A 13803-nucleotide genomic window follows, 5' to 3' on the forward strand; every position below is an offset into this window, starting at 1 on the left:
CTTGAGAAGCTTTCATTCTACTAAGAAATGAAATATATGCAGAAATAAGTAGGTGATGCCAACAACTATTATTTCCTATTTGCTTTTTTTTGTTATATTTGTTTGCTTTTGTCTCCTGCCATTAGATTGTAAGCTCCTTGAGATCAGGAACTATTCTTTTCCTCTAATTTTTGTATATGTGCAGTACTAAGCACAGTGCTTAGCACAAAAATAAGGTATTTTCTCAATGCTTGCTGACTCTTGCATCAGTAAAGGCCTCATTATTTGAGTCAAATCTTGAAGGGACCAAGATATTCTAAAAGACAGAGTTGAGGAAGAACATTACAAATAAAAGGAGGGGGAGTGAAGACAGAAACCAAAAAGAAGGAAAAGGAGCTTCTGCAGATATGGAATAGAGAGAGATGGAATATCACATGTGGAGAGCAGTGATAGCTAGGCCAGCTTGGCAAGAAAGTAGATAGTATGGAGCAGCGCATATGAAATCACTTTGGGAAAATAGATTGGAGCCAGCTTCTGAGGGGCTTTAAGTGCTTCACAGGAGATTGTCTACTTTAGGAAGGCAATATAAAACCACTGAGATTTCATGATCAATAGACTGGCATTTTCACTCCATTTCAGGAAATACACTCCATACAAATTAGTCTCAATCCTACTCCTCTAGCCCTAAGTGTGCTTGGATTTTCTGTAAGGCCCTCATTCACCTTACAAAGCCCACTTTGCTTGACAGAGAACAGTTTGGCGAGGGTAAGCATCAGGACATCAACTGGCTAGGCAGCCTAAACAAATCAACTTGGGCCGGCCACCTGGCCGTGTTCCACTCTGCCATCTGGACTGCCCAGGTAGATTTCTACAAAATCTGCCTTCTTCATCTTGGGGAATGACTCTTCTCCCAGCCACATATCCCGTTGTTCTGAAAAGAGAGGAGAGGATTTGTTTGTTGTTACTTTGAAGTTCTATTCAAGTATTAAATATGTTTTGACAAAGTTGAATTGCTAAGGCATTAAAATTTTTTTTAATATGCTACACTTCTCCTCTGATATAGGCCCAATGATGTGCTATGGCACTTTATTTGACATGCTTCATGAGGTGGTGTTTAGTGTAGATACTGAAGCAAACTATCCTATAAAATACTGTGCTGTAAATATAAACCTTTATGAACCTCTTGGGATAGTCCTTCTAAACTGTGAATTAAGATATTCCATGATTCAAGCTCATAAACTTAAAAATAGTCTCTGCGATGACTATTAATTTGCTGGCTGAAATCTTGGATAGAGATTGCCATTGGCTAGCCTCTCTGAGTTCTCATTTTATATAAATTATGGTAACTAAGGATACAATTTTAAAAATATCTCACCTGCTTTTTCAAAGCTCATCTTAAGGTTTGGGATTTTTTGTTTTTTTTGTTTTTTGTTTTTTGTTTTTTGTAGTGCATTTTTGATTTGATCTGAGCAGAAAACTCTAGATGAGAAAGCGCTGTCCAAAAATGTAGATAACAACAATAGCTAACACTTACACAGCACCTACTATGTGTCAGGCATAGTGTTAAGTGTCTTTCAAATATCTTCTTTGATCCTCCCAGGGAGGTAGGTATAATTATTATCCCCATTTTACATTGAAGAAATGGGCCAATAGAGGTTGAGACTTGTCTTGTATCATATAGGTAGTAAGTATGTAAGGCTAAATTTGATCTGTATTCATTATACCACTTAGTTGCTAAGTAACTTTGCATTCTACAATTTATAGTTTTAGAGAGATTAAAACAAATTGACTATAGTCCTATAGCCACTATATATCAGGAAGTCATTTTGACCCCACGTCTTTCTGACTCTGGGGCTATCTCTGTCCATTGTATTTATCATAGACTCTCTTTGAGAATATTATGAGTTTTAATTTTTAAGGGTTTTCAATTTTAAAAAAAGTACCTACCTCTTTCATGACTTTCTTTCTTTCTTTCTTTCTTTTTTTTTTTTTTAAAGAGCCTCCCTATTTTACTGCTGAACCTGAGAGTAGAATTCTAGCCCAAGTAGAAAAAACTGTGGATATTTTGTGTCAAGCAATGGGTAAGTTTCAAAGAATTTGTTAAAATAATATAACTAAGATAAATGTCATGTTTACTGGGTTTTCCTTTGCCAAGCAGAGCTTTGACCTTCAATCACGAGCATTCTTTTTTGGAAACATGTTTAATTGTTTGCTTTTGCTTTGTCACATGCTAGATGGCAACAGCTTTTAGTAATGTTGTTTGGTATTTATATTGGAATACTCATTATCCAATGGGCCAAATTGTCTCTATTTCTTCACAATCTGTGCTTTAAAGGATAATTATCTTATATTTTGCAACACTTTAATTGATATTTGCATCATACTTGTCAGAAGCCCAGTTCTTAGCCTCTTGCTACTAGCATGGGATAGATGAAGATTGGTACCTGTATGAGCTAGTGGTGAGTGAACCATGGAATTGTTAACATTTTTCACTCCATTATAACTCTTGCACTGTGGATAAGATAAAGCCACCACCAATGCCTTTCCAGATGTAACAGTGCCTCAAGGCCAGGTATTACTTTTTACTCTCCTCCCAGGGTTTTCTGGTACTCTTAAAAGGATGGGGAAGTCCAGTTTCACCACTAGCTCAAGCCTCCACTGATTATGTTCCCTTGATTTTAGGGGTCTCCAGTATCCTATTTCCATTAAACCACTTAACATTAAAGTTGTTTTTTTGGCAGGAGTTGGGGAGTAGAGTGGTTGGATTATTTTACAAACAAATGACAGTGTTGCTCCAGGTGATTATTTCAATCACGGCAATATTTTCTTTTTGCTTTTACAAAGAAATAATCACTTCAAATAGCAAGAATAAACATACAAACAGTCCCCCACCACAACGGGAGGGAAATATGAGAGGCTTGTTACTCCTCTTAGCACTACAGTCTTTGGGAGGAGGAAGGGGATTAAGTTCACAACTTAACTGTGTTCCTACACAGCATAGTTCCCCCAAGTTCCAAGTCCAGTCCTCCTGTGGACCCACGTCCAAGCATCTTGGATTCTTAGAGCATCCCTAGTAGGCTGGTAGCAATATCCAAACTGAAATTTTGTCTCCAAGTTTCATATCTTTCAAGCTTCTCAGTGTGGGGACTCCAGTGCTTATTTCAAGGACTGAAAAGAACAAACAAAACAGACTAAAATCCCAAGCAATATGATAGGGTTCCTAAAGGGAAGGGGTATAGATAGCCCTACCTCTCCTCAGCTCAGTGCATCTGATGGGGAAACTAGACCTTCACTCCTGGATTCTGCTAGAAAGAGAGAGAGCCCGCCTCAGTCTGATGGTTTTAAAGACTCAGCCAGTTTCAGCAACACAGCCAATGCAGAAGACTGTTCCCACTCATATGGTCAGGAAATGCAGAATGTCTTCTCCCAGAAGCAGGACTCTGCTGGTTTCCCCATAGGTGCCTCCATCTTGGGTGATCTGGGCATGTACAAAGCCATTATACAGAGAAATGTACTGTTCTGGACAGCTGGGGTATGATTTGATGAATGATAACGTAATGTAGCAAAAAAAGCCTTGGCTCGGATTCTTGATCTAGCTCTACCATTAACTTTTGTGTGACCTTAGCAAAGCCATTTCATCTCTATGGATTCCAGTTTCCCTATCTTTAAAATGGAAGTCTTGTATTAGATAATGTCCAGTTTTAATATATGCTAGGATTCTTCTGTGCTGTATAACTAAACTCATAGCCTGATGCTTTGCAATTATGATTTTCTATCTTTTTCCTTCCCTTTTTCCATTTCCTTCCTAAATTCTCTACTAGTTGTTGAACAAAGTACAGTCACCCATACTATGAAAACTGGGTTGTGGATTTCATGCTAGAAGAGGCGAGAAAGACCATCTAGCCCAGAGAAGTCAAACATGCAATTATCTTTGTCTGTAAATCTCCTAAGGGTGGCCCAAACTATATAGCAAAATAAAGATACAAGAGAATATAGATAATGCTATGTGATTTTTCTTAGTCATTCTGTGGCCCATAGGGATCCTTGTATACAGGCTATGGCCCTTTGAGTTTGATATCAGTGTTCAAATCCAACCCCAGCATTTTAGAATTGAAGAAATAGAAATCCAGGGAAATAATCTGCCCAAGATTACACAATTCGTAAGTAGCAGAGCTGGAAGAAGGACCCAGATTCTCTGACAAAACTAAACAAAACAAATAAACAAAAAAAGCTATTTTTCCATTGTACTCCAAAATGGGCTCAAACTGGGGAAGGAGAGAGTTACTTAAGATGAAAAAGATCTTTATAATTATAAAGGTGATTAACTACTTGAAATGGAAAGCCAATAGGGATGTTTTCATCCTAGTGCATTTAAGAACAAACAAAGCAGTCCTCAGTCTTGAATAGTTTAGGTGTAGTCCTTCATAATGTAATGGGGCTTGATTCCCTATCCTCTTACAATTTCTTTTGGTTAGATGATGCTACAAAAGGATGACCCCTAACATAAAAGGCTTGGGGCAAATAGTAAATTTCAATTAATGGGATGGTTGGGGCTATTTGCCAAATCCAAGCTATAAGAAAATGGATTTTTTATTGTTTTAACAGGAAATCTTACCACTTTTCTGCCTCAAGTCTGCATAAGGAGAACTATTCAGTTTTATGTCAACCTCTTTTTCATCACTTAGTGATAATTCATATTTGCCCAAGGGGATTTTTTGACAGATGAATTACAATCACAGTGAGAATTCTCAACATTAGCATTTACACTAGCTTTATATATTCATGTTATTTAGGTTAAGTCTACTACCTAACAATACATCAAACTGGACAACATCTGTATTTTACCATTTTTCCTATTGTTTTGCTCAAATGTGACTAGGTAAAGCTTTTAATGAATATTTCATTAATGAGTACTGCACTGTAAATTCTGGTGAAAAAATAATTTTAATATAGAGCTACCATGCATTTTCATGATAAATATACTCCATTTTAACTGGATAAATTTAACTTTATAAATCCAAGAGCATGGATGAATATTTTATATTAATGATATTTGTAATACATGTAACCACAGGTAGTTATCTTTCCAGACAACTGGCCTTCATTTCTGATAATGATGAATGACATAATTTCTTCCGTGAATAATATAGAGACCAGCATGTGATCAAAATTTCTTTTCTTAGGGTCCTTCTCTGTGCTTTGGATAATAACATCTGATGCCCATAGGAGTTCTTCTATTAATAGCTTTGATTTCTAGATGCTTTGTCAGTCCAAATGGTTCTTCCCATATTCAATATGATTTCACAGAACCACAATAATGTTCTTTGTCAAGGGGTGTTCACTCTGCCCCATATTTCAGCTGTATTCTCTTAAGTGGTTAGAAAATCAGGCAGGAGCACCCATCACCCTGAGTCAAAATAATAGCTTCCTTGGAGTTGGTATGAAAGTATGTGGGTGTGGTAGAAATGCAGTGTCACATTTCATTAGTCTCTCTGTCTGTCTGTCTGTTGCTCTTTCCTTCCCTCCTTCTCTTCTTCCCTCCCTCCTTCCATTCTCTTCCCCTTTCCTTTACCTTCCCGCCCCACACTTGATGTGTAGGAGTTGCTCACAGGCCCATTCTCAGGCCCTATCAGCTTTGGAAGCTTTGTCCCTGCCTTATTTTAGACTTCAGCTGGTTTGCACTTCCCTGGGCAGTCTGCTCCAAGGACTCACCCCCTTGTCAATGCTGAGTCTGTTGCCAGCTCCCCGTCAGCCCTGCTCACCCCATCGCTGACCATTTCACATCCTTACTCAGTAGACTGTCATGGCTCTCTTTCTCTTAAGGGATGAGAAAGAAAGTCATCTGGCTGGCAACTAAGCCTTTTTAGCCCCCTCCTTTTCTACCTTTCAAATCTTCTGACATTTTACTCCCCTCTATACACTCTGGTGGCAGAATGGATAGAGCACCAAACCTGAAATCAGGAAGGCCCCTCCTCCTGAGTTCCAAGCCTCAGACACTTCCTGGCTGTGTGATCCTGGGCAAGACACCTAACCCTGTCTGCCTCAGTTTACTCATCTGTAACATGAGCGAGAGAAGGAAATGGCAAACACTCTAGTATCTTGGCCAAGACCAAAATGGCCCCATTTCATGGAGAGAAACAACTGAAACCCAGCTGAATGACCAAACACTCTCCTAGTCCAGCGACCTCCTTTGCTGTTTTTCATACAGACACTCCACCTGATTCTAGACATTTTCAGTGACCATCCCCCATGCCTGGAAGGCTTTCCCTCCTCATCTTAAAGTCCTCCTTCCTTCCTTTACATCCCAGATAAGACTCTAGCTTCTTCAGGAAGCCTTTCCAGATGTCCCTTAATTCTATTATCTTTCGGTATCCTCATAATAAAATATGGGTGATAATAACACTTAGGGTTAATGTGAGGATCAAACAAGATAATATAGGTATAATGCTCTGCAAGCATAAAAGGAATTATTACAGAAATTAGATCTTTTAAACCACAACTTTTCTGGGCCTTATTTTTGTTTATAAAACGGGAGAGTTAAGCTACACAGTCTCAAAGGTCCTTTTCCGCTGTAACAAACATTCTATATTCTGAATTTTCCCTGGACTATAAACTGGTTTACCACACAAGCAAAAATAGAGTACAATAGCGAGTAAAAATGGTAATTTTTTATTATTTTGTTATTGTCTTTTATTGTTGTGAATTTTATAATCAGCAAACACAAATATTTCAAGATACAAAGAACAGGAAGGAGGGTTGTACCAAAAAACTATAAACTTCTATTATTTAGCAAAAAAATACATATGTAGGGGCAGCTAGGTGGCGCAGTGGATAGAGCACCAGCCTTGAATTCAGGAGGACCCGAGTTCAAATTTGGCCTCAGACACTTAACACTTCCTAGCTGTGTGGCCCTGGGCAAGCCACTTAACCCCAGCCTCAGGAAAAAAAAAAAAAAATACATATGTTAAATTTTAAAAATTCTATCACCTTCCTTTCATTCATTATTTCCAACTTATCCTGTATATAGTTTATTGTCTCCCCCATTAAATAGTGAGCTTCTTGAGAACAGGGACTGTCTATTGCCTTTCTTTGTGGTTATAGTATTTAACACAGTGTCTGGCACAGAGTAAGAGTTTAATAAAGGTTTATTGACTCACTGACAGCCTCTGGCACCTAACAACTTCAAGACCTTTAGTATCTGGAATTAACAAGTGTATACCACCACACAGTAGCTATAAATTTCAGTCTTCAACCAGATGGCCTGTTCTCCTGGCTAACTCAGATATCTTCCAATATGGTATCTCAAGATACTGGAAAGCACCCGAGGAATGAGAAAGCCTGGATTCTGCTCCTGGATGTGCCAGGAACGAGTTGTATGCCATTGGGCAAGTCACAGTCCTTTTGAACTTCAGTTTCTTTATTGTCAAAATGACAAGAGTTGGTCTACATTATCTCAGATTCTTTGGAGCTCTTTAAAAAGATGAACACTTTTATCTCTCTCTGCTTTGGTATCTGTTCACCTCTAATATAATGATATGGATATGGTTGCTGAGAGAAGGAATAGGAGTATTAAAAAAGAATCATTTCCTTTATTTTTTTTTTGTACTTTTCTTGGGTAAATGCCACCTTTTTTAAAGCCGACAAAACTCAGTGATTCTGAGAATATAAAAAAATTTAATGTATTCATAATTTTGAAAGGAGGATTTATAATAGTGAAGGATATTTGGGGGGATAAGATTTCTATTCAGGAGTTTAAATTGCCCTAATGTAGAAATGGTTCAGCCAGTCAGTGTTTTAATAGTTATCTCTAAATAAATTGTATTCTTAAGTTCTCCCCTCAACCAGCACATATGCTGTTTTTGTATAATATCTTGAGGGTAAACTCCTAGGAGATATGTACTTATGATATACATTGAACTGGCCTTTCAACAGAACATTGCTATCCTTCCATTTATTGCTTTCTTTTAATTTTGACAGTGTAATTTTAGTAGCAGGGGAAGTGGTTATTCTTTGTGAAAGCTACACAATATAATTGCTATTAAAGAGTTTTACATGAATTGGTTACATGTTTACCTTTGAAATACATGTGTTTTTAAAAATTTCCTAATCTAATGAAAAGTGACAGGAAATATAATTAAAGCAAAGCAAAGGATCCAACAACCTGTTATCTTGAAATATTCTGATACTGTTTATTAAAGAAAACTTTCTGTATTTGCTGAATAGCTTATGAGAGTGGCAACTTGTAGTAAGGCCTAGAGGGCTAGCCTTAGAGGTGGAAAACCCTCGAAACAATTCTGCTCCTTCCATACTTTAGCTGTGTGACCCTAGACAACTCCTTAACATTTTCAGACTTTGGGGCTACTCACACATCTAGGGTGGGGATTTTCACTCCAGGAATTTCCCATACTTATGAAATGATGAGGAAGAGAAAGAGAAGGAGGAAGAAGAGTCAAAAGAGAGGATAAGGAATAAAAGAAGGAGGGGGAAGAGGAAGAGAAAAGGAGGAGGAACAGGAGAAGGAAGAGGAGAAGAAGAAAGAAGGGAAGGAGGAGAAGAGTAAGCAATAAGAAGAGGAAGACAAGAAGGGAGAAAAGAAAGAGGAGAAGAAGGGGAAGAAGAAGGAGGAGGAGAAAAGTAAGAGGAAGAAGAGAAGGAGAAAGAGGAATAAGGAAAGGAGGAGGAGGAGGGAAAGAAACAGGAGAAGGAGGAAGACAAGAAGGAGAGGGAAGAGAAAGAAGAATAGGAGGGAAGGGGGAAGATGAGGAGGAAGATCACTTGATGTCTAGAGATGTCAAGCTTCTTTATATATTTGAATTATTTCCATTTATTAAAAAAATAAAAATAAAGCCTAAGAGACAAAGATCTCAGAATCAGGGGAGAGAGAGAGAGAGGGAGAGACAGACAGACAGACAGAGACAGAGATACACACAGAGACAGAGACAGACAAACAGATAGAGACAAAGACAGAAATTTCAAGTAATAGCATAGTCAATAGGCAGCCATTACAGGCCACTTTTTTTTTCAGTCAATAGCTTAGTAAGTATTTATGCTCTAATATTGTATCAAGCATTATGCTATGCTATGGAGATATATAGATCCCTCCCTCTCTCCCCATAAGTTCTTGCCCTTGGATCCCTTGCCCTTACCCATTATAAGAAGCTTGCTTTTTATCAGGGTCAATGACAAGCACACATAAATAAGTAATTTTTCCAAATTAAAATATTTTTACGATTTTTCCCCTAGACAACACAGATCCATATTGACCTGTGACCCTGGACAAGTCACTTAAGGTTCTCATGGCCCTACACAATTCAAGTCATAGAATAATCACAGATTTCAATTGATAGAAGGAACTTCTTCAGCAGGAGTTTTACCAATGAAATCACAAGTCTGAACTTGATAGAATAGATAGGTATTTAGATAGATAAAAGAACTTCCCATTAACTACTGGTCCTTTAGGTATTTTTATGGGTTATCTTCAAGTAACTACCAAGTGATGAATATCTAGGATGCGTCTTTCCTTTTTTATTTTTTTTGATTAAAGCTTTTTAATTTCAAAACATATGCATAGATAATTTTCCATATTTATCCTTGCAAAACCTTGTGTTCTAAATTTTTTCTTGCCCTTCCCCTCATTCCTTCCCCTAAATAGAAAGTAATCTAATATGTTAAACATGTGAATTCTTCTATACATATTTCCACAATTATCATGGTGCACAGATGCTTCTTTCCAATGCTCAGCAAGAGCATATTCAGGAAATGCAAACATATTTGAGTATTAGTCTGAATAAAACATGTAGAAAGACAAGTTTGTGGGGAAAAATAACTTTGAATTTTTAAAAAATATTTGATAGCCTTCAGTTTCAATGCTCTTGTGATGAAGACAGCCATCTGCACCTAGAAAAAGGACTATGGGGACTGAATGTGGATCGCAACATAATGTTTTCATTCTTTTTGTTGTTGTTGCTTTGCATTTTATTTTTTTCTCCTTTTTTTTCCTTTTTGATCTGATTTTTCTTGGGCAGTGTGATAAATATGGAAATATGTATAGAAGAATTGCATATAAGAAGAATATATTGGATTACTTTCTGTATGGGGGAAGGGGTGGGAGGAAGGGAGGGAAGAAAAATTTGGAACACAAGGTTTTACAAGGGTGAATGTTGAAAATATCTATGCATATGTTTTGAAAATAAAAAGCTTTAATTAAAAAAGTCAAAAAATTTGATAGCCTTATATTCAAGTATATAATTAGGATGGAATAGTGGGAAAAGTGTGGAATTTAGAATTAGACCTGAGTCTTTTTATAGTACCTACTATGTGCGAGGTACTGTGCTAGGTGCTTTACAAATATTATTTCATTTGATTTCACAACTATTTTAACTGTTATCTACTCTTAAGACTTCGTGAAAATGAATATTAGGTAACATCTTACCAAAAATAGTAATGAACACATAGCTATTATATATGTGTTAAAAACTTTCAATTAATTGGCCTATACTAAAATACACTTCAGTCACTAAAAGTGCTGAAAATAATCTCTCTTAAATTTTAGTATCATTCACTTTGCCTGGAAGCTGGATGAGATTTTTTTTTCCTTGTGCACTATTCTTATACACATGTAATTTGCATCATGGTATGTTTATCTGACTCATACTAGGCATAGTTTGTCACTGATTCTTCTTGGTATCTTTCCCAATGCCTATTATAATGCTTTGTACAAGGTAGATAATTAATACATGTTTATTGAATTAATAAATAAATGTCTAAATTTAGAATCATTTGAGCCACTGCTGTCCCCCATTAGTACAGATAGTAATGAATTAATTGTATGTGATTTTCTTTCCACAGAATTACACAGAACATTTTTTTTAACTCTTCATACCAAAGACCAACTTCAATATTATTTCTTCCCTATACAGGAGTCCCAGTCCCTAATCTTGAATGGTACAAGGACTCCGTCCCCATCAACAAGCTACAAAATTCTCGTTATAAATTACTAGTGAGTGGAGGTCTACGAATCCAAAAACTGCATCCCAGTGACTCTGGTATCTTTCAGTGCTTTGCAAGAAATGAAGGTGGGGAAATAGAGACACACACCTATCTGGATGTAACTAGTAAGTATGGGATGTCAAGAATACCTATTCAAACAATAGTGATGCATCTTTTTAGACTCATGTCACTTTTGTATGTGACAGCTGAACATCCATATATTCATCAGAGCTTTGGAAGAGACGGAGAAGATACACTTGTTACATAAATTTAGATTGGCATTATCTGCTCTGTGGTTTTCCAGCACTGACCACACTCAATTTATGTGAATAGCTTTTTAAAAGGGAAAGGGGGGAAAAAGACCAAAACTTCAATATGTTGTTAGAAAGAAATGAAGGATTAATAATGAATAAATATCTTATTCTTTGTATCTTGATCTTCTTTCTCTCTTTTATATTCATCCCATAGTTTAGTTTTATTGAACAATTATAGTTCTTTTGTGAATTTCTTTTATGATCATATTAACTGAAATGCCTTGGTACATTTTCTTTGAAAAAAATAGAAGCATAAGGGTTTATCTTTAGCTCTTATAATATTAAAATTTTTCTTCTAAAATGAAGTGGAACTTGATAATTATTGAATTATACCTTTTGCTTTTGCCCCATGAGACAAAATGCTTAGCTGATTATGTCCTCAAGACAGAATCCTATTTTTTGCTCAGTCATTTCAGTTGTGTCTGATTCTTTGTTACCCATTTGGGGTTTTCTTGGCAAAGAAACTGGAATGGTTTACCCTTTCCTTAAATCCAACTCATTTTACTAATACCAAATAGTATTAAGTGGCTTGCCCAGGGTCACACAGCTAGTACAAGTCTGAAGCCACATTTGAACTCAGGTCTTCCTGACTCTAGTCTGGCACTAGATGCAAGGAGAGTTCAAAAATGCTTAAAGATGTGAATTTCAGGGCTATGTAGTTCACACAAACCAGAATAAGTTTTACCTCCCAGCAATTTGGAACTATACCCAAAGGACTATCAAACGGTGCATACTCTTTGATCCAGCAGTGTCTCTACTGGGCCTATATCCCAAAGAGATCTTAAAAAGGGAAAAGGACCCACATGTGCAAAAATGTTTGTGGCAGCCCTTTTTGTAGTTACAAGGAATTGGAAACTGAATAGATGCCCATCAATTGGGGAATGGCTGAATAAGTTATGATCTATGAATGCTATGGAATATTATTGTTCTGTAAGAAATGACCAGCAGGATGATTTCAGAAAGGCCTGGAGAGACTTACATGAACTGATGCTCAGTGAAATGAGCAGTATCAAGAGATAATTATACATTTCAACAACAATACTATATGATGATCAATTCTGATGGACATGGTTCTCCTCAACAATGAGATGATTCAGGCCAGTTCCAATGATCTTGTGATGGAGACAGCCATTTACACCCACAGAGAGGACTGTAGGGACTGAGTGTGGATCACAACATAGCATTTGCACCTTTTTATTATTGTTTGCTTGGATTTCTCCATTCATTTGTATAGGTTATTTTGGTTGACTGCCGTGTACTCCCTCCTCCACTTTGTACAATCCCTAACTTCCTTCAAAGCTTATCTTATATCAGAAGCCCTTCCTGGTCCCTCCAGTTTTTGGTGTCTTCCTCTATCAGAAACTACTTTCTATATATTTCATATTTATTTGTCTCTGTTTAGCATGATATAATGGGAAGAATGCTGATTCTGGAACTAGATAATCTGTTTTCCAATTGGGCAAGTCACTTATGTGTTCAGTTTCTTCATCTGTAAAATAGTGTTGTTGAACTATCAGACTAGTCTGAGGACTCTTCTAGCCCTACATTTGTCTATTACTCTGTAATTCTATGTTATTCCTCTCCACAGAATATGAGCTTCTTGGGAATATAGTCTTTATATCCCCAGAGTCTAGCACAGGGCCTGGCAGCTAATAGATATATACTAAATGCTTGGTGAGAAAATGAATGTATTTATGACATATTTAGGGATGGGAAGCCCTATAGCTGATGAGGTTCCTAGGAGCTCCTGTGAATAGATGGGAATAGATATGACCTCTTTAACAGAACATAAGACTAAAATCCATCTAGTAAAAAGGGTGCCTGTCACCTAGATTATAGTATGCAACTGATTGGTCATTCTGGTGAGTTAGTTTATCTGTATATTTGTCATTGGCAGGCTGTGCAGAGAATAAGCCAATCTCAAAATTGAATAGGGGGAAAGTTGGCTGGGTGGTATTTGGGAAATTGCAATATTTCCATTAACCCCAGCTATCTAACACAAAACCCATCCCTTTAACATCAGTATTTATTAAATAATTCTTTATGGCTTTAAATCACAGAATGCCATAATCCTTGGAGAATCAGGCTTGCAGTGATCAAAGAGACAGTGAAGAGAAATCCATGTTGGCTGTAAATAGACTTATGCATCTTTCCAAGATTGGCTTCTATGTAAGAAGTAAAAATATGAGAGTATAATAATTATGGGTAGAGAAGGTAGAGAAATTGGACCGGATCTATAATGTACATCTTTTGAAAGTTGCTTTTTATTTCAATCCCCTTCAAATCATTTGTTATTTTTCTGTTTCTTATAAAAACTTTACTTCAATTGGTCTTTGACCCCCTTGATGCGAATATACCCTCAATGGTTCAGATTACAACACATCCAAATCTTTTTAAATTTGTGCTATTTCTATTCTTGTCCACTTTTTCCCATACATCTTCTATAAGGTTCCTCCCTACTGCACTAGAGAGACTTTCAATATTCCATGGATACCAGTATCTGACACAGGCTTTCCATTTG

General features: G+C 36.9%; 1 protein-coding gene across 6 annotated transcripts in view; it reads left to right on the forward strand.

The window, feature by feature from the left end:
* The window catches only part of SDK1 (sidekick cell adhesion molecule 1), a 1233278-nt gene that overhangs the window by 840718 nt on the left and 378757 nt on the right, over positions 1 to 13803 (forward strand). For all 6 annotated transcript variants that reach the window (XM_074281198.1, XM_074281201.1, XM_074281200.1 and 3 more), the window contains 2 exons: positions 1977 to 2060; positions 10899 to 11093. In XM_074281198.1, the coding sequence (XP_074137299.1) occupies positions 1977 to 2060; positions 10899 to 11093 (279 nt within the window). The remainder of the gene's footprint in view (positions 1 to 1976; positions 2061 to 10898; positions 11094 to 13803) is intronic.

This window comes from Sminthopsis crassicaudata, chromosome 1 (assembly GCF_048593235.1).
Source record: "Sminthopsis crassicaudata isolate SCR6 chromosome 1, ASM4859323v1, whole genome shotgun sequence".
Lineage (NCBI taxonomy): Eukaryota > Metazoa > Chordata > Mammalia > Dasyuromorphia > Dasyuridae > Sminthopsis > Sminthopsis crassicaudata.